The sequence below is a fragment of the Mustela erminea genome, chromosome 8 (assembly GCF_009829155.1).
Source record: "Mustela erminea isolate mMusErm1 chromosome 8, mMusErm1.Pri, whole genome shotgun sequence".
In the NCBI taxonomy this organism is placed as follows: Eukaryota; Metazoa; Chordata; class Mammalia; order Carnivora; family Mustelidae; genus Mustela; species Mustela erminea.
Window position 1 is genome coordinate 40,083,787 of NC_045621.1, and position 26,020 is coordinate 40,109,806.

At 55.0% G+C, this 26,020-nt stretch overlaps 2 protein-coding genes across 3 annotated transcripts in view; one reads left to right on the forward strand and one right to left on the reverse strand.

Moving 5' to 3' along the window:
* Positions 1–7,775: 7,775 nt before the first annotated feature.
* On the forward strand, positions 7,776–14,558 carry SNORC (secondary ossification center associated regulator of chondrocyte maturation). The gene is made up of 3 exons (XM_032355202.1): positions 7,776–8,064; positions 14,129–14,311; positions 14,398–14,558. The coding sequence occupies exons 1-3, from the start codon at positions 7,836–7,838 to the stop codon at positions 14,505–14,507; spliced, it is 522 nt and encodes a 173-aa protein (XP_032211093.1). The 5' UTR covers positions 7,776–7,835; the 3' UTR covers positions 14,508–14,558.
* A 1,866-nt stretch (positions 14,559–16,424) lies between these two features.
* NGEF (neuronal guanine nucleotide exchange factor) overlaps positions 16,425–26,020 on the reverse strand; it is a 98,264-nt gene continuing 88,668 nt past the window's right edge. For both annotated transcript variants that reach the window (XM_032355191.1, XM_032355192.1), the window contains 8 exons: positions 25,147–25,276; positions 22,929–23,003; positions 21,040–21,129; positions 19,865–20,028; positions 19,442–19,597; positions 18,675–18,754; positions 17,870–17,974; positions 16,425–17,394 (listed from right to left, as the gene is read on the reverse strand). In XM_032355191.1, coding sequence (XP_032211082.1) covers positions 17,204–17,394; positions 17,870–17,974; positions 18,675–18,754; positions 19,442–19,597; positions 19,865–20,028; positions 21,040–21,129; positions 22,929–23,003; positions 25,147–25,276 — 991 coding nt within the window. In that variant the 3' untranslated portion in view covers positions 16,425–17,203. The remainder of the gene's footprint in view (positions 17,395–17,869; positions 17,975–18,674; positions 18,755–19,441; positions 19,598–19,864; positions 20,029–21,039; positions 21,130–22,928; positions 23,004–25,146; positions 25,277–26,020) is intronic.

Here is a 26,020-nt window from a genome sequence, read left to right on the forward strand (position 1 = left end):
GGTCCCAGGGTCATGGGATCGAGCCCCGCATCGGGCACTCTGCTCAGCGGGGAGCCTGCTTCCCCCTCTCTCTCTGACTGCCTCTCTGCCTACTTGTGATCTCTGCCTGTCAAGTAAATGAAAAATTAAAAAAAGAATTTATTTTTTATTAATATTTTAATTTTAATTCTACTATAGTTAACATGCAGTGTTATAGTAGTTTCAGGGGTACAATGTAGTGATTCAACAGTTCTATACATTTAGTGTTCAGAGTGAGTGTACTCTTTTTTTTTTTTTTAAAGATTTTATTTATTTATTTGACACAGAGATCACAAGTAGGCAGAGAGGCAGGCAGAGAGAGAGAGAGAGAGAGGGAAGCAGGCTTCCTGCGGAGCAGAGAGCCCGATGCGGGGCTCGATCCCAGGACCCTGAGATCATGACCCGAGCCGAAGGCAGCAGCCCAACCCACTGAGCCACCCAGGCGCCCCAGAGTGAGTGTACTCTTAATCCCCTTCACCTATTTCATCCATCCTGCCACCTACCACCCCTCTGGTAACCATAAGTTTGTTCTTTAGTTAAGAGCCTGTTTCTTAGTTTGTCTCTTTTTTTTTCTTTTTCTCATTTGTTTTCTCTCTGTTTTGTTTCTTAAATTCTACATATGAGTGAAATCATATGGTACTGTCTTCACTTAGCATTATACTCTGGTTCCATCCACATTGTTGCAAATGGCAAGATTTCGTTTTTCATGGCTGAATGGTACTCCATTGTATTTTTTTTTTTTTAAGATTTTACTTATTTGACAAAGATCACAAGTAGGCAGAGAGGCAGACATGGTGGTGGGGAGCAGACAGGCTCCCTGCTGAGTAGAGATCTGGATGCAGGGCTCCATCCCAGGACCCTGAGATCATGACCTGAGCCGAAGGTTTATTAACCTATTGAGCCACCCAGGCACCCCCATTGTATATATTTTTACCACATCTGTATCCATTCATGTATTGATGGATGCTTGGGTTGCTTTCATAATTTGACTATTGTAGATAATGCTACTGTAAACAGATGTACACATATCCCTTTAAATTAGTGCTTTTGTATTCTTTGGGTAAATACCCAGTAGCGATCACTGGGTCATAGGATAGTTCTAGTTTTAATTTTTGGAGGGCTCCTGTTCTCTGCAGTGGCTGCACCAGTTTGCATCCCCACCAACAATGCAAGAGGGTTCCTTTTTCTAATTGCAGCCTTACCAACACCTGTTGTTTCTTGTGTTCTCATTCTAGCCTTTCTGACAGGTATGAGGTGGTATCTCATTGTGGTTTTGATTTGCAGTTCCTTGATGAGTGATTTTGAGTATCTTTTCATGTGTCTGTTGGCTATCTTGTCTTGTTTGGAGAAATGTCTGTTCATGTCTTCTGCTCATTTGTTGAGTTGTATCAGTTCTTTATACATTTTGGATACTAATCCTTTGTTATCTTTAGCTCTTTTAAAAATCATCTTTCTTTCCCTTTGTCAGGTCCCCACCCCCATTACCTAATCTAACCCTAATCACCTCCCAAAGGCCCCATTTCTAAGCACCATCATTAGAGGGTGAGTGCTTCAACATACGAACTTTGGGGGACACAAATAGTTAAAGCAACTAGTGTAATAAACTTCTACCTAATATAACCTAGCTTCAACAGTTTACCAATTTTTATTTATCTTTTTTTCTTAGACTTTTTTTTTTTTTTAGGGAGGGTGGGGACAGGAAGAGAGAGAGTGTTAAGCCCAGTGCGGACCCTGATGTGGGGCTTGATCACACAACCCTGAGAACATGACCTGAGCAAAAATCAAGAGTCAGATGCTTAACTGACTGAGCCACCCAAGTGCCCCCCCTTTTTAAAAAGATTTATTTATTTATTTATTAATTAGAGAGAGAGGGAACACAAGCAGGGTTGGGGGGAGAAAAGGACCCACTGAACAGGGAGCCTGATGTGGACCTCGATCCTAGGACCCTGGGATCATGACCTGAACCAAAGAGCACAAGTAGGGGGAGCAGCAGGCAGAAGGAGAGGGAGAAGCAGCCTCCTTGCTGAGCAGAGCGCCTGATAATTCAGGGCTTAGTCCCAGGACCCCAGAATCATGACCTGAGCTGAGCCAAAGGCAGCTGCTTAACCAACTGAGCCACCCAGGAACTCCCCCACTTTCTTTAGACTATTTTAAGAAGTCCTAGATACATCATTCACATATTTTAATGTGCATGGTAACGAATAAGGATGTCTTTTTTTTTTTTTTTTTTTAATTTAGGTTAGCTCTATATCCAGCATGGGGCTCAAACTCAAAACTTCAAGATCAAGAGATGCATCCTCTTTTGACTAAGCCAGCCAGGCACCTTGATAAGGATGCCTTTTACATGAAATCATCACATTAAGAGTGTTGATTAATAATATCTAAACCCCAGTCCATACATGATTTTCTCAGATTTGTCTTGAAGGTGTCTTTTTACAAAAGTTTTGAATCAAAATCCAAATGAGCTCATGAATTGCATTTGGTGCAATCTAGTTCCTCCTCAAAAACAAAGTTGAAAAAACTGGATTATTTATCCATGGACCATCCTGTATTTTGGATTCAGCAAGGAGCATCCTTTTTTTTTTTTTTTTTTAAAGATTTTATTTATTTATTTGACAGATCACAAGTAAGCAGAAAGGCAGGCAGAGAGAGAGAGGAAGGGAAGCAGGTTCCCCGCCGAGCAGAGAGCCTAATGCGGGGCTCCATCCCAGGACCCTGGGACCATGACCTAAGCCAAAGGCAGAGACCTTAACCCATTGAGCCACCCAGGTGCTTAACTACGGGCATTGTGTGCGTCCTGTTGCGTCCCATCAGTCTCATCTGCAGGCAGGATTGGTTGGCTGGCCCGTTTTCACTCCCATTAATACCGCTCTGTTGACCATTCATGTGGCAGTTTGGGGGGAAGAGGGACCTTAATTTTGAATAATTCAAGACTTAGAACTTGCAAGAATGGTAGAAAGAACTCCAACATGACTTTCACTCCCACCTGTTAACATCTTGCCACGTCTGCTTTATCAGTTTTTCTGGGTAATCAATTTTTCTCAATAATGACTCTCCGTAACTATATATTTTTTAATGAACCAATTGGAAGCAAGCTGCAGACATTATATTCTTTACCCCTAAACATTTCAAGGTGTGTTTCCTTGAAATAAGGACATTTTCTTATATAACCACAGTTAATTATTAAAGTTAGGAAATAAATGATAGAATAATTAATATGTAGGTTTCATTCATATTTCATCAATTGTTCCGCTAATATCATTTATAAGAAGGAAACCAAAAGGTGCAGGATGCCATCAATGATTACTTTTTGTATTTGGTTGTCATGTTCTTGAGTCTCCTCTCATCTGGAACAGTTCCTCTGTCTTTGTCTTTCGTATCTTGACAATGGTGCAGGACGGTGGTTTTGTAGAATGCTCTCAATTTGGGGTGGTCTGGTGTTTTCTCAGGATTTGGTTGAGATTATGCAATTGGGCAGAAATCATACAGAAGTGCTGTCCTGTCCTTGATGTATCATATCATTGATAATGTTGGTTTGAACCATTACTGGTGATGTTCATTTTAATCCCTTGGGAGCGCCTGGGTGGCTCAGTCATTAAGCCTCTGCCTTCGGCTCAGGTCATGATCCCAGGGTTCTGAGATCGAGCCCCGCATTGGGGTCTCTGCTTGGCGGGAAGCCTGCTTCTCCCTCTCCCACTCCCCCTGCTTGTGTTCCTTCTCTCACTGTGTGTGTGTCTCTCTCTGTCAAATAAATAAAATCTTAAAAAAAAAAAAATCAATCCCTTGACTGAGGTTTGTCTGCCAGATTTCTCCACTGTAATGATTCTTTTTTATGGGAGATCCTTTGAGACTTTATAAATCTAATTCCTTATCAAAATTTTAAAAAAGATTTTAATTATTTATTTGAAAGAGAGAGGGCATGAGTAGGGAGGAGGGGCAGAGGGAGAGGGCGAGGTTAGAAGCAGGCTCCCAACTGAGCAGGGAGACCAATATGGGGCTCGATCCCAGGACCCTGGATAACCTGAGCCAAAGACAGATGCTCAACCGACGGAGCTCCCCCAAGCGCCCCTCCTCATCAGACTTTTATCCACTAGTTGTAGCAGCGGTTGATTCTTGCTTGAACAATTAATGCTTGCCGAACTTTCCTTTTGTATTTATCTGCACTCTAAGGAAGCACTTTCCACATACACATGCATGTGCACACACTGTATGTTACAACCTGATAACATCTTTTGTGTGTGCGCATGTTGTTCATTTGGTGCCCTCCACGTTGGCTTTTGCATCCTTTCGCTACGCCCCCATCATTTTGCTAGCACTTCCTTACTTAGGCATGAGATGTTCTAGGCTCTTCCTCTACTTTTCCCTTCCCAGATTTGGAATTAGCCATTTCTCTAAGGAGTCTGCTGCTCTTGCAAGGGAGGCCGAAGGATTTGTGAGGGAAGAATCTCAGACTGTTTGAGTCTGTCTACCCAACTATCTCCGTTCCAAATCAGCGTCTCACTCCTTTCCGGTCAGTGCCATAGGTTTCACCTAAGAGAATGGGCATGGCCGTGAATTCAAGACCGTGTTTCTGCAACTCGCACAAACTTGAGGCCTGGTTTGCAGCCAGTGATGCCCTCTAGCCACAAGAAATAAGATATTTCTTTAAGACTGACACAGAAGAGCTCTAGTTTTCTGATCCTGACATGACTTTCAAAGTGAAAGCCTGAACCTGTCATTTTCTGCGAGCGCCCAAATGCAGTAAAAAGTAGCCGGTCCATCGCACTGTTCTGTTGATCATTATCACCACTGTAAGTGTCAAGTGCATATCTACTTGGTCTTTTAAGCCTTGTCTTCAATAGCCATTTCATGCAAAAACAACCCAATAGTCTTAACACACGGTATGCCATACGTTACCGGATCAGATTTTCCGCTGGCAGTGAGGTCTTCCCTGCAATTCAAATTCCAACATGGTGGTGAGCCAAAACTCAGAAACGCATCTTCGAGGGCCTGTTTCTCATGACCATTCCAGGTGCAAAGCTCTGTATGGGTCAGGGTCTGACTTGGAAACAGAGTTCGCTCGAGGTATTTCAGAGAGGAGGGATTTAGTGCAGGGATCTGTTTTAGGATGTCTGAAGGACTGAAGGAGCAAAGAAGGGAAGTTTGCACATAAATTGACAACCACACCTAGGCAACTGACGTCAGCCAGGGCTGGAGAAAGATTCCCCAGAGGCTGTAGCGCTGTCGACTGAGGCTCCTGGCAAGGACACAGAGCCTGGACTTTAAACTCGATCTGGCTGCATGTGAGGCCACCACCTCCTAACCCCGAGTCCCTGATGCTCTTAGCTGTCAGAAGGGGTCACATCTTCCCTTCCCCTTGCATCTCACAGAAACGCCTCCCATTGAGAGATGCTAACAGGAAGTCAGCGAGGAAGCAAGTTTCAAGGGTCATGTGGGGATGCGACTGCCTTCTGTTGGTACATTACGTTGCAGGGCACAGAAAGTTGAGGGTGGGAGACTCGGAGCAAAAAGCCAACACAAATGAATAAACCCATGAGAAGATACTCCCTGTTAACTCTATCCCAGAAATGCCAGGTGACTGAAACTAAATACTAAGTTCCTGTTGCGTGCTAGGCACAGTGGTGCTAGGTTTTAGAAGTGCACTGGTGAACAAAACACAGCTGCTGCCGTCCTGGGATTTACAGTCACAGGGTGGGGAGAGAAAACCCACGAACGCTTCATCTAGTGGTACCATTACCCGTATCTGACAAAAGAATGTTTATCTTGGATTCACACATCAAACAAAAATAAAGAGGTAGACCCCTCCAAAAAATGGGCAAAGAAAATTGAGCAGATTATTCAAAAAAGAGGATATTCCTTTGGTCACAAAACATGAAAAGCTGTTCAACTGTGTTAGTCATGCAAATACAACCACAGTAAGACACTGTTACAGATCTCTCAGGATGCATAGAAAACAAAAGACTAGCAATGACTGGTGTGGGAGAGGAGGTAGGGCAACCGGAACACACACACTGCTCCTCAGAGTAGGAACTGGAACGAACCCTTGGGAAGACGGCTCAGCAGCATCTCCAGAAGCTACCGTCTGCCTCCCCTCTGACCTCACCATTCTGTCATTGAATTTATAACCAAGAGAAGCTAGCGGGTCTGTTCACCAAACGAAACACTCAAGAATATTCACAGGAGCCAGATTCATAGAAGTTCTAGAAATAACGCCAACAGACACAGATAAATGGCAAAATGGACAGCAGAATGGTTGAGTGCGGTAAAACAAAACAAAATAAAGCAATCAAAACAAATGAGCTGCCACATGCAGCAACGTGGACGAATCTCCTGGAATGTGGAACAGCAACAAAAGCCAGAAGCAGAAGTTCATACCCTATGATTCCGTTTATTTGGAGTTTGGTTGTAGACCAAACGGAAGACAGAATCGTGCTTTGGAGGTACTGATGGGGGGTGGGGGACAGGAAGGATCCTGCTGGTGTGCTGGAAATGTCCCATACTGATTTGGGTAACGTTTGCCCTGGTGTATACATGCATAAAATCTCAAGCTGTAAACCTAAGATTTCTGCTTTCCATGGTATAGGTGTTACTCCTCAGAAAATTCACCTAAATAAATAAATAAGTAAATGTGGACAAAATGAGAGTTTTATGTAAATGTAAGTGCTGAGAAGAAAGTAAGTGATGTGTTAGGTAGATGGGAGGCTGACTGATCAGAGCTGAGACCTGAATGGTGATAAGGAGATAGCCACATAATGAGCTGAGGGACTCCTTTCTGGGAGATGGGACAGCAAGTGCAAAGGCCCTGTGACAGGGCCCTGTCTGGTTGTGTTGGAGAAACCTAGTCAAAACCAGTGGACTGGAACACTGTGAGGAGGGCCAAGGCAAGCCTTTAAGGTGGCTTTTCTAAGAATGGGGGGAAAGCACGAAGGTTGTGAGGTAAGGGATGTTGGCAGTACTTTCTGAGAGATTAGATAAGAGTAAGGGAGAGATAAACTTTTGATGACTTTTAATTACGTGGCCAGGACATCTGGGAGGTCAGCAGCTGAGGTTCCACTGAGTGAGCAGGACCCACTGGAGTCAAGGTCGGTTTGGACACATTAAAGTGGACATACTTTTTAGATACTCATGGAGCTGCTGGGGAGGCTGTGGGCGGTGGGGCTGAAGTTCTGCCCCAGACCCGGGCTGGACATAGAAGCCAGGAGCACACAGGTGGTGTTTCGAGTCTCAGGCACCCAGGAGAAGAGACAGCAAGAAGAAACAGGGCGTCTAATGACATGAGCTTTTCTGGAAAGAGACTAGAGCTGCCGAGGGTTTGGATTGAAACTGCTTTAGAAACTGCTTCTGTTATTAAGAAGGTCTTGTTGAGTGCTATCTCCCCACCAGGCATCGGGAGCCCAAAAGTGAGCAGACTGTGCAGTGCTGACTGCCTAGGCTTCAGTCTCTCAAGCCAAAGCCATAGGAACTAAACTGCAGATCCCTGGACCCACCCATGACCCTCGGGAACAGAGTGCTGGGGGTATCTGTCTTTTCCAAGTTCCCTGGGTGAGTGTTTTTACACACTGAAGTTTGAGAATCTTACTTGCAGTGGCTGAGGAGTGTGTGTGTGTGTGTGTGTCAGAGAAAGAGAGAGAGAGAGAGAGAGAGAGAGAGGGAAAGAGGGAGGACTGGGGGGAGGGAAAGAGGGAAAGAGAGCAATTTCCTCTTTCTTTCCCTCTCGGAGGGTGGGGCTACTTTGGAGAGTTCAGGAAAGCAGTCGTTCTTAAGCTCTGCTGTGTGTGTGTGTGTGTGTGCGTGTGTGTGTGTGTGTGCGCGCGCTTATGTGTGGGGGGCGGGCACGGTGTCCCAGGAGGACAGAGTTTGCATTGATGAAAACCCTTCCCAGCCCTTTGATACCTCCTTCCCGCCGCTGTGAAGTTAAGGAGCTCAGTCCTCGGTGTGTCCCGCTCTCCGGCCGCGCTCCCTCACAGGCCAGGATGGCATTCTGTCTGGTCCTGCGCATGGCGCTGCTGCTGCTCTCCGGGGTCCTGGCCCCAGCAGTGCTCACAGGTAAGGGTGCTCCCTTGACTCTGCTGCCACCAGCCACCCAGGGCCAAGAAGCACCGTGGGCCGGATTCTCCGTTGCCCACTGGGCTTCCCAAGAGACAGGCCACCGTTTGGGGTGATTCTGCAGAAGGCTTCTGTGAGATCGGTTGCCAGGAGTCAATGTCCTGGGAATTGCTAGCCATGGACACGATGGCCCCTGAAGCAGAGGGTTGATTTAGGGAGCAAGGCCAGGGACTTCAGCAGATTGGGGGATATGGGGATTACCCCAGCATGCTGAAATCTGAGGGCTTCCAGATCTGGGAGTCAGGACAGGGCACCAGGCACAGGACAAGCAGCTGAGGGACTAGAGACCCTGGCTCCTAGGCAGAAAACCCCAGAACCCTGCTGGTTCACTTTTCAACCCTGCAAACCATTCTTCTGCTGGCTTTCTGAAACATCCTTTCAGAGTGAGGACCCAAGTACTATTCCCAGCCCAGGGAAATTTTCAGAGAGAACACAGAGCCTGAGACTCCTTAGCAAAACCATGCTGAGGACACTGGACTTAGGCTCAGTACTAAGGTCAAAATGGCCGGGTCTGGGGTGCGGTGAGAAGGAAGGTCCCAGTAGACTCAGGGTGCTGGCTCCCCAGACCTCAGCCCCAGTCCTGGGCATGGCTCTAGAGCCTTCTGCTGGGAGGGGCTGGCCCAGGCCAACTTCAAAGCCTGAGAGAGAAAAAGCACAGACAGGTCCTGGATGGTCTTTCTTCGGAAGAAAGCAGTCCCTCTTGACCGTGAGGTGGGCCAAAGGAGAAATATTTCAGGCCCCTGTGTGTATGTGTGTGTTGGCGGGGGGGGGGGGGGGGGGGGGGGGGGTCCTGGAGCTGGAGAAAGGAGTGGGTGGGGAGAGCCCTGGAGACCTTCTCTGTGGCATGGGCTCTGGGGGGAATGTCTGTGCATCTACAGGGGTGGCACCTGGCTGCCAGCCACCTAAGTAAGCATGGCCCTGGGGAGAATTTCTGGGGGGTGAGAGGCCTGTGGGGGGGACAGCCACACACTCAGACACACACACCAGGAAGAAATGATGGTGAGGCACCTGTGGGCGCACAGGCCTCTAGATGCCCTAGGAAGAAGCCTGGCTTTGCTTCTGGCTCTGTCTACCAACCGTTCCTCAGCCTCTCGGTACCTCTCCTCATCTGTAGCATGGGTGTAACAGCAGGCAGCAATTCTGCCTCCCGTGCAGGGGATGGTAGGCCTGCCCAGTCTAGACACACGAGCTTTCAGGATGGGCCTGGCACCCTGGAACACTCAGGAAGTGTTGGGGAATGTGAATCAATGTCCCCAGCCCCCTTTCTGGGTGCAGGGTGGTCTTGGGGCAGAACCGCCTCTTCGAATAGGCTGGGAAAGTGCCAGCCTCCCTTTATGTGGGAGATGTGCTGGCTGGGCAAGACAGGGGCCCGGTGTGACACCCCGGGAACTGGGAAAGTGGCCTGAGCATCAGGTGGCATCTTCCATGGACTAGATCTTGGGACGGCGGTCCTTGCAGATCCCCCACACCCCACCCTACACCCCACTCCACCCCTGCCTGGTGGTCAAACTGGGTTGAGGCGAAGGTGTTGGCGCCGGCCTGCCCAGGTTCTGGGGCCACCAGGGGAGCTCCTGTCCAGTTTCTTGTTCCCTGAGTAGCCCAGCTCTTCCAGCCCAGGCTGCTGGCTGGAGGCCCTGGATACACAGCCTGGGTGGGTGGGCTTTGTCTGCTGCCACAGGAATGTTTGGGGACGTGTTTGGCATCTCTAGGACCTCACCTGGCCTCACCTCCCTCCACGTGTCCTACCAGGAACAGGCGGGCCCACTCTACCCCGCAGTCTTTGGGGTTTGGCTGTCGTTCTTCCTGCCGGTCTGGGAGGGAGGATGTTTGGGAGGCTCTCAGCCACCCCACTCGGGCTGGAAGCTCCGAGCAGGTGTGTACAAGGCCTAGCAGGCCCCTGCCTTTGCTCGGTGGGCAGGGGTCCCGTACAGGCGGACAGGGAAGGAGTGGCCCTGTGGCTGAGGTCCGGACCCAGCCTGCTGCCCTCCCTGGTGGCTGCCCGTACAGCTACCAGAGTAGGGGGAGCAGGCCAGGCTGAGCAGGCAGGAGGCCAGGGAAGGGATGAAAAGGCCCTTCATGGCGGGCACAAAGGCTGTCTGTGAGCACGGGTGCTTGGCCTCGGGGCCCTGCGGTCAGAGCGAGGGTTAAACAAACCTATTTACTGAAAGGCAGGGCGGCTGGAGGCGGTGGGGCTGGGGGAGAGCCCACCATGCCCGGGCCTGTGGCAGTGTCACGAGGTCCCCTACTTCTCTGGGTTCCCTTGGTCAGAGTCGCAGGACGTTGCTAACTCTGGTCCTTGGTGTTTAGGTCTATCACAGCCCCCCTCAGTTCTACCTGCCTCTCGGTCCTCACCTAACTTCCCCCTTGGGGCTCACAGCTCAGCTGCCATGGCCGTCGGCTCCGTCCTCCATGACGTTGCTTGTGCCGGTCCCTCTGCCTGGCTTTCTCTCCCTCATCTCCACGCCTCTTTGGATGGGCCCTCCTGCTGGCAAGCCCCCTGACAACAGCTTCCACTTAGGGGTCCCCAAGATGGATTTGGGGGGAAGGCGGATTCTTGCCTTTAAACTCTGTTTTCCCCTTTTATTGCAGCGAATTGAGAAAATACAGAGACATGTAGATGAGGATGAGCCTCCTCCTGGCCCCTGTGCCTCCTTTGCTGGAAGGGGGGCGGCTGACTCCAGGCTGCAGTTCTGGGCTGCAGAAGCTACAGGGAGCTGGCCGGCCTTTGGGGCCCTGGCTTCTTGGGTGCCGATGAGCCTCTGGGGTCTCCCATGATGGTCAGTGACAGCAAATGCAGAACACACAGACCCAACCGGCCCGAGTCCGGCCGGGGAGGCCCTGGGGCCAAGGCAGCAGCTCAGGACAGCAGGATGGCATGGTTAGCTACTTGTGTGAGCTCAGAGAGATGCGATCCAATGCCCATTTCATAGGGTGGGAAGTGCCGTCGGGGAGGGGGGAGTGCAGTCAGTCTGCTGGGGTCCCAGGGTGGGTGACAGCACGACAGGGCCAGGCTTGGGGCCCAGCCTTTTTGATCTGGAGGCCTGTGGTTTCAGCCCTTCAAGCTTTAGGGCCTGGGTGAGTGTTGCAGGGGTAGGAGCAGGGATGAGGCAGCCTGAGCCAGTGTGTCTGGTAGGGAAGATCCAGGCTTCTGTGGGGAGCAGCCAAGTAAGGCTGGCTCTTTGGGGGGGGGGGAAGGGGAGAAGACCTGGGTGCACCCCCAACCGCCCTGCTCAGAAGGAGGCCCCCTCTCCCCCAGAGCTGGCTCCGGGGGGGGGTGGGCAAAGGGCAGAGGTAGAGGCTTACCTGGGCGCTGCTAGCTCCAGGCCACTGATTCCCCTGTGGCTGCCCAGGTTGCTGAGTCTGGTACCCCGCAGCCCTGTGGAGGCCTCTCTGCCGTGGAGGCCAGTGGTGTGTCCACTTAACTGGGAAGACAGGCAGTCTGTCAGACCTCAGGGCCCAGCCACGGACATACTCGGACTCTTTCTCTGGCCTAGCCCCTGGGAGCCTGAGGCGAGCATGCCCAGGGCCTGGCACCTTCCATGGCAGCTATGAGGCTTGCAGACCCCTGCCCCCCCAGGCAGTGATGACAGAGACCTGGTAGGGTTATTGCCCCCCTCCTCACAGGGTGGTCTTCGCAGTTGGTGGGGGGCCAGGGAGGACCCAGACACCGGCATTTGGGTTTGGCCTCAGGCCCTGCGAGCAGGAAGCTTCCCCCACACCGTGTGTCAGGGGCCTTTTGCCCCTGGGAGATCTCCTTGGCAGGGCTGTTTTCTGAAACGGGATGCCGGCTTGGGGAACCCTTGAGGACTAGGACAGAGGTTCCTCCTGTAAGCTGAGCCTCAGAACTGATCCAGCCTAGGCCTGGGAAAGGCTGCAGCAGCAGGGCCTGGGGAGTCCTGTACAGCTGGATTGGGAAGAGATTTTGAGTTTACCTCCAAGTGGCAAGAACAATCCTAGGGAACACCAGCAGACTCTTAGAATCGCCTTCGCCACATTTGCTCTTCTTCCTGTCTCTGCCTACCCACTTGAGCTATCTGAACGCTGACCACTGAAGAATAAGTTGTGGACATCATGCCTTCTGTCCCCTCAATGCTTCTAAGAACAAGGATCTTTACATCACCAGTCAGTTTTCTCAATGAGGACCTGGGCATTGATATGATACTGTTATCCAAGCTGCAAATTCCTACTTCCTTACTAAACCCCGTAACGTCCCCCTCCCCAGGCAGGAGTACATGCTGCATTCAACCTCCTGGGTCTCTAATCTGGAACAGTCCCTCAGCCTTCCTTTGTCTTTCTTGACCTGGATGTTTTTGAAAGCAGTTATTTTAAGACTGACCCTGAATTTGGGTTTCGCTGATGTTTCCTCGTGATTTGCCCCAGGTGGGCACTGTCAGCAGGAGAGACCCCAAAGTCCCTTTGTGTCCTCCCAACACAGCCCCTCTCTGGAAGCCGGTGAGTTTTCAAGCAGCTTGGCTCGGGCTTGTCTGTGCCAGAGGGAGCTCTGTGTGTGTGTGTGGGGGGGGGGGGGGGTGCGGTGAAGCCTTCGGAGAGAAAGGTGCCCCAGGGACCTTCAGGCAGGCTGGCTGGGGCTTCAGGAATGACACAACTTCCCTGGTGGTTTCTGGGGGAGTGTATCCTGCTACTTCATCATCTGGGGGCTTCTGAGTCCCAGCAGCGCTCCTCCCCGGGCCCCCCTAAGCCTTGGTTTTCTCAAAGAGAGTTCCTAGCAGCTGGAGTCAACGAGATGGTGTCCTGATGCCTGCGGAGCCCTTTCTGGGGACTGCGTGGGGGCTGAGCATCCTCGGATCACAATTCAGATTAGACACTGGGGAGCTCTGACCCTGCTAAAGCCAATGGCCAGGACTAGTGGGTGGTGGGAGCCTGGAGACTGTTTGTCATTCTGGTCTTGAACTTTAACTAGGGGGCTGGGGCCTTCTCTCTGGGAAGGATGGGTGGGTCTGGGGTTGGCGTAGTGCTGTGGGGCCCCTCAGACCAGGATCCTTGGTGGGGAGGGGAGTGAAACTGGCATGGGCCGATATGGTGGAGGTGGGGATATGGGGCTGGGGTTTTCACACAGGCCTCTCAGTGTCAGCCTGTCCCGTTCCCTGCGGCCCCTGGGTACTCCAAACCTTGCCAACTCCCAACCCATGAGCAGAGAGAGGCCTCTGCACAAAAGATGCACCGGGACTGATGGGCTGATTGAGCCCCAGCCTGTGGGGGTCGGGGGGGCTCGTCCCTTTCTTGGGGCTTCCCTTACACTGACCACACACCTCTGGCCGTCCCTCTGGCCCTGTCCTGTCTGGAGACAACAATATGCTGGCATCAGTTTCTTAGGATACAGAGTCCCCTTGGGGTTTAAGCCTTCAAACATGGGGTACGTGTGGGCACTAGACCCCATGTCATGTGGGCTGTGTGGCTCTGCCCAGGCCAGGGCAAAGGAGGGGAAGCAAAGGAGGGGTTTGCCTCTCCTCCCCACCTCCTGCAGCAGCAGCCCCCTCATGGGGCTCTGGGGAGGCAGGGACCCCGTTTCCTGAAGGGAGAGTTGCCTCACCTTCCTGGCCTCTTCTCCAGGGTGAAGGCTGCCCTGCCCTGCCTTGCCGGGGCCTCTCTCAAGGGTCAGTCATCTCACCCAGGCCTACAGAGCCCAGCAGCTCAGATGAGGGTCCGCGGGCTGTGCTGGGAGGGGTGAGTGACCCGCTCAGGCCTTCCCGAAGCTGGGCTGCCAGCTCTGGGCGGGTGCTCACCGCTGTTTATTAGGAGAACCTGTTGGGCCCCTCCCCCTCTCCCTTACTTCTCCCCGAGCCCCCATCAGTCTGTCTTCACTGGGCTCAGAAGCAGCCTGGCCCCAGCCGAGGTCCTGGAGCCCCGGTGAAACGGAACGGTTGGTGCAGCGCTGACCCCAGAGTCCCGCGCACAGCGCCGCCTCCGCAGTCTGTTCCCTGCGGGGGCCTCGTCCCTGCCGGCCCTGCTGCCTGCTCCCCAGCGCCTGTCCTTGGCCTTGCAGCCGAGGGTCCGCAGGAGCCTGCGCCCACCCTGTGGAACGAGCCCGCCGAGCTGCCGTCGGGAGAGGGCCCCGTGGAAAGCACCAGCCCCGCCCGGGAGCCCGCGGCCACCGGGCCCCTGGCCCCCACCGCCGCGCCGGGCCCCGAGGACAGCACGGCGCGGGAGCCGCTGGACCCGGGCAGCGGTAGGCGCGGCCGGCCGGGCGGGGGAAAGGGGGGGCGCGGGGCGGGCGCGGGCGGCGGGGGCTGACCCGCCCTCCGTCCTCCGCAGGCTCGCTGGGGCCCGGCGCCATCGCCGCCATCGTCATCGCCGCCCTGCTGGCCACCTGCGTGGTGCTGGCGCTCGTCGTCGTCGCGCTGAGAAAGTTTTCCGCCTCCTGAAGCGAATAAAGGGGCCGCGCCCCCGCCGCACGGCGCGACTCGGCTGCAACCCCGGTGGCGCCCCCGTGTCTCGAGTGTGTCCGCGCGTGCGTGTGGGGGCGAGCGGGGCGGGTGACAACTCGCAACACGTGCGTGCGGGGACCCCGCTCGGCTGCCGGCGCCCCTGGCTCCCGCCGCCCCGGCCCCGCTCCTGTCCCCGAAGTGCCCAGGGCCCGCCGCCGGCGCTGGGGCACAGACTGACGCGCGGCGGGGAGCTCGGGGCGGGCGGGCAGGACAGGGATCCCAAGCAGAGCCTGCGTTGTTCGGAGGGTGGGGGCGTTTTCTGACCTGGTCATCAGGCCATCTGCCGCTCTGAGCGCCAGACCTGTCCCTCTGGCGCCCCTGGGAACCCCTCCACCCCTGGGAGCCCCAGAAGCAACCCGACCACAGTCCCAGGCAGCCTCCCTCCAACTCCCTGTCTGGCCCTGGCTCTCCTTTCTTGGTCACATCCTTGGTTTTGCACACTTCCCGGGAAGCCTGGCTTTTGTGATTGAGAGAAGGGATTTAAAATAGTGGCTGAGCTGCCCAGGGCTTGGCAGGAAAGAGGCCTGAACTGGAAAAAAAGAAGAACGGAGGCTTGAAGGAGGGACCGTCTGCACACTCTGTGATGGTTTGATACTCGGGCCGAGGTGTAGGTGTTGGTGGAGGGAAGCTGTTTCTCCTCTACTTTCACTGTTTCTAGCAAGGCTTTCGGCCTCCTCCGCTTCCCTGAGCTCCAAACCACTCCTGCTCCCGCTAAGACCAGTTTTTCCCTCCTGGATACTCCAGGTGAGCGCTCACCCAAAACACACGGGCGAAGTTTTCATTTGTGAAACACTGTTCTAAAACCGACCAGTTCTCATGAAGCTGTTTACATTACTTCATTCCACGTAACCTCTGGTCACCAAAGCCCTAGTTAAAGCAGATGATCCAAATCAGCGTGCTCTTTACCCGTCTCAAAAAGATAAGCTGGACAAGGGCCAGGACCAATGGTCACCCCCTCCCCTTTGTCCCAGGTTTTCCCTCCCCCCCACCCAAGAGCAGCATAGGGCTCAAAACTGGCCCCTTTCCCCCTGCCCCCACTGCTGGGGGCCTTAAGTGTGGGTAATCCCCCTGGGCGCATAGCCCAGAGGCCCCACGAACATCAGCCCCTCACTGTTAAACCAGAGTGTTGCACATGTATACATGTTCCAGAAACCCATCCAATTCTCACAGGCTCTCAGTCTCAAGAATGCTAGGAGCCATGTTGTGGCCTGTGGGAAGATGCTACGAAGTCCCACTTGACCCAAATCCTGGGCTTCTAAGGGAGGGCCTGTTCTGGCGTGGAGGAAGGAGTGTCCTGGCAGAAAGCGGGTGGTCCCAGGCATGCAGGGCTGGGCAGGGTCAGATTGCAGGCCCTCTACGCTCCAGGACAGAATCAAGGATGGCGGTGGAGCACCTGTGAGGGTTACCTGGGCTGGGCGAGGAGCCGCAGCTTTTGGGTAACTTGCTAGCACCAAAGTGGGACAAAGTGCCCAAGGTGGGAAGTGACTGGTCAGGTAGGAAGCCCCAGCCCCGTGCCTGGTGTTAGATCCCCTTTGAGATCACCAGCCACAGGTACCTCAGCCGCCCTGTGCTCTTCCAAACCTGCATTCTCACTTCCACTGCAGCAGAAGGGCACCCTTGACTCCCTCAAATAGCATCTTCGGTTTCTGAAATCCTTCCACAGGTCGAGGCCCAAATCTTCCACCCTGAGGTCCTGACCCTGGTTGCTTCTTCCTGTCCTGGAAGCCACCTCAACCTCTTCCTTCAGGACATGCTACTCCATTGGCCTTGAAAGGAGTTCTTCTTTCCCTGCCCAGAACTGAACACCTCATTCCTGTGTGCAGCAGAGCAATAAAGAACAGCACATCACCTCCATTATTTTATACATGATGCTTCTTTTAATGCAGCCAGAAATGATATTTGCTTTTCTCGGAACCAAAATCGATACAGGATGCAGTGACCAATTCATTCCTCACAACACCTGGGCTCCTGAAGGGGCCGGAAGACACAAGTTACATCAGCTTGTCAGGGAGCCAGAGGTTGCATGGGCCCTCAGCCAAGCTCTGGTAGGCCTGCCGTGAAGCGGGGCCTGGCCGTGCAGCCAGAGGCTGGCAGAGGCTTGGGGAGGGGAGGACAGAGGCATTTGGTCTCTCAGTCCTTTGGATTGGAGACCACAGGCTGCTCATCAAGCTCAGGCAAGGGTGGTCCGTCTGCTCCCCTGGTGGATTCTAATGGCTTCCAGGGTCGAGAAGGACGTGTGCAGGGGGTCATGACAATCCTTCCAGCCTGCCCTCGGCCAGGGACCCCCCGGGGTTGGGGGCCTCTCCCAGTGCCTGGGAAGGCCCCTGGAGCATGCCGGTCCACATCCACCCCCTCCAGGAGACAAGAGGGAGAGGTAGCAGAATACTGTTTAAAATACGCTTTCTTGTTTATAAATGCAGCAGAGGAAAGACGTGGCACCCTTTCTCCAGTTTGCAAGCGAGGGGGTTGAGACAGGCGAGCACTCAGCCCGGGGCAGCGAGAGGGGTGGGCGGGCTCCTGCATGAGGCGCCTGCCTGCCCCCAGAGCCCCTCCGCTGTCCGTCGGGCTTTGCCAGCCCAGCGCTGCTCTGGCCCGCCCGCGTCCTCCCGCCAGGCTAGTGACCCGGCCAGGGGTCATTGCCGATTTCGGCTGCCCAGCTTCCTGCGATCCTTATTCTGGCTGCGCTGTGGGTCGTCCATCTTGTGGACTCGGAAACATTCCTTGAGGTTCTGGGACCGGATCTTGGGATTCAAGATCTCCTCAGTCATGGAGCTGGGGAACCAGCCTCTCTCCTGGTCGTGCAGACGCTCGCCAAAGATCCACCCTGTGCAGGGACGGGTCGGGGAGGGTCAGGTTGTGGGGGTGAGGGCTGAGTCTCCTTCCTAGCCCGGGCAGCAGCAGCGAAGGAGACTCGGGAGCCCTGAGAGCACCAGCTCGACGGCTGCCACTGGAGACCCTCGGATTGGATTTTCTCCCCAGAAGCCGGGAAAGCACTGCCCTGACCCCCTCCAGCGGAACGTGTCCTGGGATGCCACGGTGTGTCTCAAATATACTGATTCTGGATCCCATTCCTGAGCCCTCAGCAACTGTCTGCCGCTCAGCATGAAGCCAGGAGACCCCAAGGCCCCCACCATCACCCTTGTCAAGCAGCCTGTCTCTGAGCCTCAGCCCTGTGACGTCTCCTTCTACACACGGGGCGCGGACTATCCCCTCCTCCCTCGGACTGGTGCAGAGTGTGGGGCACCAGTGGGGCGGGGAGGGGGTGCGTGCGTGGGAGGCGTGCGGGTACCAGGCCTCACCGTCTTCCGTCTTCTCCAGGATGTTCAGGATGTCGGCCAGCTCCAGTGTCAGTTCATCTGGCTGCTGGGCCACATACGGGTGCACGCACTGCACCTGGGGGCAGTCTGAAGGCAGGAGGAAGGGAGGTGGCTCATCCCCGTCGCCATGCCCCCCCCGTCCCACTCCGTACCCGGCAGACCCTGGACACCCCCGCCTCCTCGGTTAACAGGGCAGGCACGCCTAACAGAGCAGTGCAAACTCCCCCAGCAACTGGAGGGGGTCTGTCCGGGTGAGAGGGGGACTTGGCTCCAGAGAAAACACCGTGAAAACGGCCAGGGGCTGTCACAGTCTGTGGATAAAGGGAGGAAGAGGCCAGGAGGGGGGCTTATCCTGGACTTTGGAAGGAGCTTCTCGGCCCTGGGATGTGGTGCTGGGAGCTGCTGTGTGAGGGTCGGGACCTGGAGAGCAGTCAGGGCTGGAAGTTTCTCTGGGAGGCAGGTGGGCCGTCACTAAGGTTTCAGAGAGCTGGCAACCCCAAATCACACTGGCGTTTGCCTTCTGGGCCCAGATTCCTCTTGGTTTCCTTGTGGGACCTGTCACCTAAGATCCAGTGACTTATCGCATTATCAACCATCCGAATGTCTGTGAAGTTGGTTACACCGATGTCCTCCCTTGGGGTCGGTGCACAGGCACCTCCGGCCGTGGAAGCCACGCTGGCGTCTGGAACAGCGGGCTCGCAGGCACTGGCCCCGGCCGTCTTGGCAGCGCAGATAGCACCTGCCTGCACCTACCTGCTGGGGCCTCCTCCTCCCTCAGGGCACTTACCCAGTAGCCGGGAAGTGAAAGAAACAAACTTGGTTCTCCGGTTGGGGGCCAGGGAGGTCATCCAGCGCTTCATCTCACTCCTGGGACATGGAGGAGGACATGCCGAAACCACGGAGCAACGCCCCCCACCCGGCACCATGCCAGGCCCCCCACGAGGCCAGAGCAGGACGGCTGGGGGGTGCCCAGAATCCAGGGGAGAGGTGTGGGGAGCCCTACAGAATCTCCCTGACACGTGTGAAGGTCAGCAGGTGAGGGAGAATTCCCCCCATGATGCCACAGGCTCTCAGACACGGAACCAGGGATGGCTGCCGTTGGTCTGGGTGGTAGGAACTGGGCCGAGATGGGGGGCCGTGCCCCGTGAGCTCCATCCCGTGGGGACAAGTGCAGGGCAGCACACGGGGCTCACAGAACGGTTTCCACCTGACCTTGGCTGTCCCTCCCAGAGCCCTAGGGCTGCAGAGCAGGTGGTCCGGCTGCTCAGAGGGGTGAGAAGATGGCCCTGGGACCACCCAGTGACATGGGGTGCTGGTCAGCGAGACCCGAGGGTTCTACATCTCATCAGGAAAGAGAGGCCCTTCCAGAACCTGAGACCCAGAGGGGACACACGCACACGCACACACACACACACACACACACCACGCCCGACATACGGAATCTGGGGGTCACCAAGCACATGCCGAGCCCCAGAGTCTCGCTTGCTCCACCTGGAAGGAGACTCGGAGGCCCCTTGGGCGTCCGGGGCAGGGCAGGCGGCGCGAGGCACTCACTGAGAGGTCGCTTTCAGCATGTAGGTGGCCTCCCGGTCGTCCGCGTTCTCCAGCAGCCGTAGGATGAACACGTTGGCCAGCGTCTGGCCCTGGTCCTCCAGCTCTTCCACGCGGAGGAGGCCCCGCGGGGCTGAGTCAAATACTTGGTACTTGTCTCTGGGGACCCAGGGTGACAGGGTGGGTGTGTTGGTCCCAAGGAGGCCCCAAGGTCCCGGGGAACCCTCCATCCCTGGCCCTGCAGGCTCTACTGTTCTGACCACTCCTCACCTCATTCTGGAAGTCCCCCACCTGAACACTGGTCCCCCTCTCCCCAGACTGCCGCCTCCCATGGCGACCGAGGGGGTAATCTGTGGCTGTTGGCCCAAGCCGAAGCTGTTGCCGCCCCACCCACGGCCCCCCGGGGTCACGGGCCCCGTGGCTCACCCAGGTATCTGCCGGCAGATCACCAGCAGGTCGTTGAAGAGGAAGAGGTAAATTTCCCGGAAGAGTTTCTTGGTCCGCAGGGTTCGGGATGTTTTGGGGCCCGACATCTGCTGCAGCTCACCCTGCTTCAGCAGCCAGCGGGAGTGGGAGATGATGGGCACCGACTGGGCAGGCAGGGGCATGGCATCAGGACGGCTGTGCCCCTCCAGCTGCTCCCCAGCCTCTCCCCGCCTCACTGGAGTGCTAACCCAAGCAATAGCACAGGGGTGCTGTACAGGGAGGGTGGGGGATGGAGCAGTCCTGGGCAAATGCAGGAAGGACAGTGTGTGTGTGCATGTGTGTGCATGAAGGTGCACGCTCCCGTGTACACAAGTGTGTGTGCCTCTGTGCATTTGTCTGCTGTGTATGTGCTTGTGTCTAAGTGTATCTATGTGCACTTGTGTCTACGAGTGTGTGTGTATGTGTGTGTGTGTGTTTGTACATGTGGGCACCTGCAGAATCAAAGCGGGAGCCCGGTTCATAGGGGAGAAGAGAGAACTGCATGTCACGGCACAAGCAGGCCAGGTCTACAGGCCCCCGCGCCACAGCTGTGGGGAGGCTCCCAGCACTCAGTGGTTGGCCGGGCAGGTGGAGACATGGGGGGAGTGCAGAAGGCTGTTTCTCCATCCTCAGAGGGTGCTCGGTTCCTAAACACAGGAAGAGCTCAGGGACCCTCAGTGGGCATGGTGTGCTCATGTGCCCATGTCAGCAAAAACAGTCCCCAGGCACCCTTTGGGCTCACTGATGCCTGAAGCCTGACAGAGAGGCGGGGGAGGTTGGTAACTGGAGTCAGATTTTCAGTGTCCCCCTCACCCCAGCTCCCCAGTATAAGAATCCCTGGAATGGTCCCTGTGACATGCTTCATGTCAACTAACTGCTCAAGGTCTCACAGCTAAGAAACGAGAACAGGCAGCTCCCGGGCCCTGGCACGGCATCTCTCAGAAGATAAGCACAGGCCAGTGTGATGGCACGGTCGCGGGTAGCAGGCAAGGGCAGCTGGGGGTGCCAAGGGAGATGTCCACGAAAGGTGCCACCGCACTGAGATGCAAGGGTGGCCTGTCACTGAACCCAACTGGGGACAGATGCCCCAAGCCAGCCCAGCTGGGCTGGGGACACGTAGCCCGGTACAGGCTCACCTTGATCTTAAACTCCATCTTCTTCTGAATACTGATCATCTGCTCCGTGCGGCTCATTTTCCTGACACCCTCATTGCACGCTTTCACCACCTGGCATAAGAAGGAGGACACGTGAGGCCAGGGGCAGCCAGCTGTTCCCGGCCACCACCTCTGTCCTCTCAGGCGCCGGAACGCACGCAGACACCACCTCCAGCTGAAACCGGCTGGTCCATGCCTCGTTACGGCGTTAATGATTAAGAACTGCAATAATTTTATATGCACTAAAATGGAGAGCAAAGCCAGCTTGGAAACCACAAGCCCCTTTAGCAAAGATTACAGCTGTACGAGCAGGTTTGCAAGGGCGGCGCCCCATGGCAGCAGCCGGGGGTGGGATAACCGACCATCTTTACCCCCTCCTTCTACGTATGGGCACCCGCTCAATTTTTTTTTTTTTGGTACTGAACATTAGTTACTTTTATAAATTTAAAAAAATCCACCTTTATTTTTATTTTATTTATTTTTTATGGATTTTACTTTTTAAAATTTTTTCATTTTTAAAAATTTCATTTATTTATTCAACAGAGAGAGACACAGTGAGAGAGAGAACATAGCAGAGGGAGTGGGAAAGGGAGAAGCAGGCCTCCCGCAGAGCAGAGAGCCCAATGTGGGGCTCGATCCCAGGACCCCGGGATCATGACCCAAACCAAAGGCAGACACCCCAACGAATGAGCCACCCGTGCCCCTGGATTTTATTTTTTAAATAGTCTCTACACCCAAACAGGGGCTCAAACCCACAACCCTGAGATCAAGAATTTCATGCTCTACCTACTGAGCCAGCCAAGCGCCCCTAAAAGTCCACCTTTAAGGAAAAGGTAAACTATGGGAAGGACAAGTATAGCTTTCGTTGTATAAGAAAGAAAAGGGATGTGACAGCAGAGGAACTTAAGAAACAGAGAGCCTGGCCCCTGGCACACAGGCCTCTCATGGGTGCAGATGGTCACTGGACTCACCTTCCGGGGCCCAATGGTGGCTGGGATGAATCCCCCGCCTGACAGGTGTGTGAGTCCCCATCGGGGGGAAGACAGGCGGAGGGCCCTGAAAGATGTCCCCCGTCTCCCGGGTCATTCACCCTCCCTGACCAGCCTAACAGGTGGCCAACTGGTAAGGGACAGGAGGAGGGGCCAGCCAGAGGACAGGATGCCCGGCAGCCACCCATGCCAGGAGGGACATATATGCTGAGCACGCCCCCACCCCCCCAAGTCTCCTCCTCTGAGGTCAACTCCCAGGAGGAACCGCTTCTCCAAGGGTGAGGAATGCACATGGTGTCTTCCCTCTTGGGCGGCAAGCCCAGGGCTTGCCAAGACCCATGAGTCCCCCCAGTAGACAGGAGGGGAGTGGCCTGGGGACAGGACCAGGCTTGCGGAGAAAAGGATGGGGCAGGGCTGTGTCAGGGCACAAACAGAGCCAGATCCTTGGGAGTGGCACAGGAGGGAAGACACTGGAAGCCAGCAAGGACAAGCGTGGGGCCTGGGAGAGAGAAGGCCTCTGGGGGGCAGTAGAGGTCACCGTGGCTACAGCCTGGGCGCTCAGCTGGGGCCACACCTATCTGTTTTGGGGACTTGAACGATGTTTCCTTTCCACCCTCCCTCCCTCCTTTCTTTTTTTAAAGTTATCTTTATGCCCAATGTGGGGCTTGAACTTGCGACCCTGAGCTCAAGTCACTTGCTCTCCCCCTACTGAACTAGCCAGGCACCCCTCAAATGACCTTTTTTGATTGCAAAAGCATATGCTAAAATGCATTTGTGATTTCCAAAGACACAGTGACAGAGGAGGAAGCAGGACCACAAGGTGGGGGTCCGGCCAAGGAAAATGGTTCACTGGGAACAAAAGGAGGAGGGAGCCCAGCTCACCATTTCCAGTTCTTTGTGGGCGTCCAAGGCCGTGCACTCCCGCTCAGACCTTTCTTCCACTCTCTTCAGAATGTTCTGAGCACAGGAAAATCTGCATTAATTTGATCCCGGGTGGCCTTTCCTCCCCGCCCTGCCCCCATGCAGCGGTGGCACAATGAAGAGCCCAGTGGGGCGCAGGAGTCCACACAGCAGGCCTAGGCCCGAGCATTCTGATCCATGGGGGCCTCTGTGAGGATGATGAGTCAGGCTCCTGCCAGGGGTTAACCATGAAGGCCAAGCTGCAGCCCCAGGTCCCCCCACCCCCAGGGGTGGGGAAATGCTTAACAAGGACACCAAAGTAAAGCCAGCAACCTCCTGCTGGCGGGGTGGGCGGGGCAGTGAGGGGACAGCCATGCTCAGGTCAACCTTGGTTCCACGCGCGTGTGATGCTCAGGGCAGGCATAGGGGTCTTCCCTGCCCTGCCCCTAGGACCAGTTTGTGGCCAAGTCCCAGTGACCCTGAGACTTCATTAACTCTGGTCGTACTGAAGAAACGCCCTTTCTTCCAACTGTTTGATTTTCTTGACTTAACAAAATGAGGCTCCCATGGCTTTTGCCTCAGAGGCCTTTCCTCAGAAGCTTCCTGAGGGCTCCAGGCTGCCATCGACTTGACTGTGCCTCCACGCTCCCTCAACACATTAAAATAGGTCTTGATCTTACTTCTGTTGGTTTTCATCGTATAAAAGTTAAAATTTTTATATATTCATATATGCTCTTTTCCTATGATTTCTTAAAAATGCCCCCCTCTATCTTCTGATTCGGTTTTCCCAAGTTAAGAAAAAAAATCTCACATGTAACCCTTTGTTGACCTGTGTCCTGTGACTCGGGTTCGTGCTCCCTGAGTTGTCACATGGAGCTCTCTTGGGCCACCCCTGGGGTGGGGGGTGTTACCTCCTCTGATGCCCCCCACTTTGGTCCCAGGTCCCTGGGCCTCTGACGCTCCCCTCAACCCAGGCTGCAACCTCTCCTCCTCACTACTGCCCACCCCATGATGTCTGACCTCTCAGCTACCCTAACTGTGGCTCGCAGGTCACTCTCTCAGCTCCTCGCCCTCTGAAGCCACTCCCCCTACCAGCTGCACCAAACACCCCAGCAGCCCAAGGCAGGCATGGGGTCCCCTTTCAGGAAATGCCCCTCTCCAGGCTTCCCCGGCCACAGCCATCCTAAGCTTCCTTCTTCCTTCTATTTGTCCTTGAGCACTGTGTCCCAGGGCTGGGTCTTGGGACCCATCTCTCCTTCCTTGATGATGTCTTTCCCTAAACGCCACCTTGATGCCGAGAGGCCCTGCACTGACTTCTCCCTTTAACTTGGCACTTGGAGATTCCCTGGAACCCCGACGCCCCCCTGCCCCCGCCTGTCTCCCCGCCTCAGGAAGGGCCGCACCATCACTCCTGCGGGTCCAGCTCTGACTCTTCCTTCCTCTTCCCTGGAGTAGCAAGTGAGCATCTCAATTCTGATTTCCCTCCAGGATGTCCCCCTCTTCCCCCGACCCTCGGCTCCCCGCCTGTCCTCCAGCCCAGGCTGCCTTTCTCCCACAGCTTCCTGACTCCTTCTCCCATTTGCACCCCTGCTCTCCTGCCCCTAACTCAGCACAGGCAGTGTTGTGGGCACTCAGTTGGATCAGACAACTCTCTTGTCCTGCGGAAGCATGAAGCCAGCATCTTGCCTGGTCCCTTAGGGCCTCAACTGGCCTCACAACGTCTCTGCAGTTACTCCTGTCAAATCCCCTCAGCTCACCACTGGCCTTCCCTCCTATGAGCCTTGCTGCCCCAGGGCCTTTGCATAAGCAGTTATCTGTCACTTGAATGGCTCCTCTCTGTCAGCCACGTCTCAGCGCAGATGTCACTTGTCTAAGAGTCTTTCTTGACTTTCCTAACTGGCGGTGACCAGGCAGTGACCCCCCAATCATGTGCCCTCCATTTCACTGTCCTCACAGTCATGACCACTTCCTGCTTGTGTGTGCCTGTTGGTCTAATTCCCAGACTGTGGCTCACTGGGAAGAGGGGCTGACTCCCCCACTGCGTGGCACACAGTAGTAGCTTCATTAAGATTTGTGGAGCAAACGGACTTCCTAGAAAGCTAGCAGAGACCTGGAACTGAAGGAAACAGTCTGCAGCGGGAGAAGCACACACAAGCCGGTTCCACACGTCAGGGCAGGGGCTGGGGGGAGAGGCTGGTACCTGGACCAAGAGCTTGAGGCGTGTGATCCTCTGGAATGGCAGGATAAGGAAGGAGGACAGGGGCAGCCCCCGGCACTTGGGGTCCAGCTCCAGCTGCGCAATCAGCTCCCGAAAGGCTGCCTTCTCCTGGCTGGGGTACACAGACATGAGAGTCGGTCTCTGGCTCACAGGAGGCGCGAGTCAGAAGCGCATCCACGGCCTTGGAGGAACCAGACATCCCACGGGCACGGGACACACGCTGATTTCTTTTAACGGAAGATAAACTGCTCATGTACAAGCCAAATGACAACAATGGCTTCACATGCCTGGGCTGTGAAAACTTCACAGGATGTATTCCGTGTGGGAAGGTAAGAATTCCTCATGTGGCAAAGTCCATGACTCAGACGCAGGATCTGGTGATTTACCCAGCAGGGAACTGTAGCAAGGTGAACCCACGTAGTGATAGGAACAGCAGCAGGCCGGGGACAACGGCCACGGGGACGTCCTGTCTGCAGGTGGCTCGGCAGTGGGGATCAGGGGGCTGCCCTGACGCGGGCTCCAGGGACCCTGGGTGGCACGTCAATAGGGATCCCGGCTCATGGCCTTCCCCTGGGGCCCAGACACCCTGTGCCTCCAGGGATGCACCGTGTACCTGCAGCCCTGCGAGGCCAGGACCCCGTTCTCCTGCTTGCTTGTCACCGCCACGTCTGTCCTCGAACTAGCATCCTGATTCCCTCGAGTCCCAGTTTTCAACCCCCAAACGTCAAACACCAAACCCCCGAATGCTCAAGTTTGAAACCCTCCACAGTTAGCCTTGACAGCAAGGCCCAGGGGAGTGGAATGGCCGGAGGAGACCTCTCAGGGGGACCTCTGGTGCTCCCCAGTGAAGGTAAGA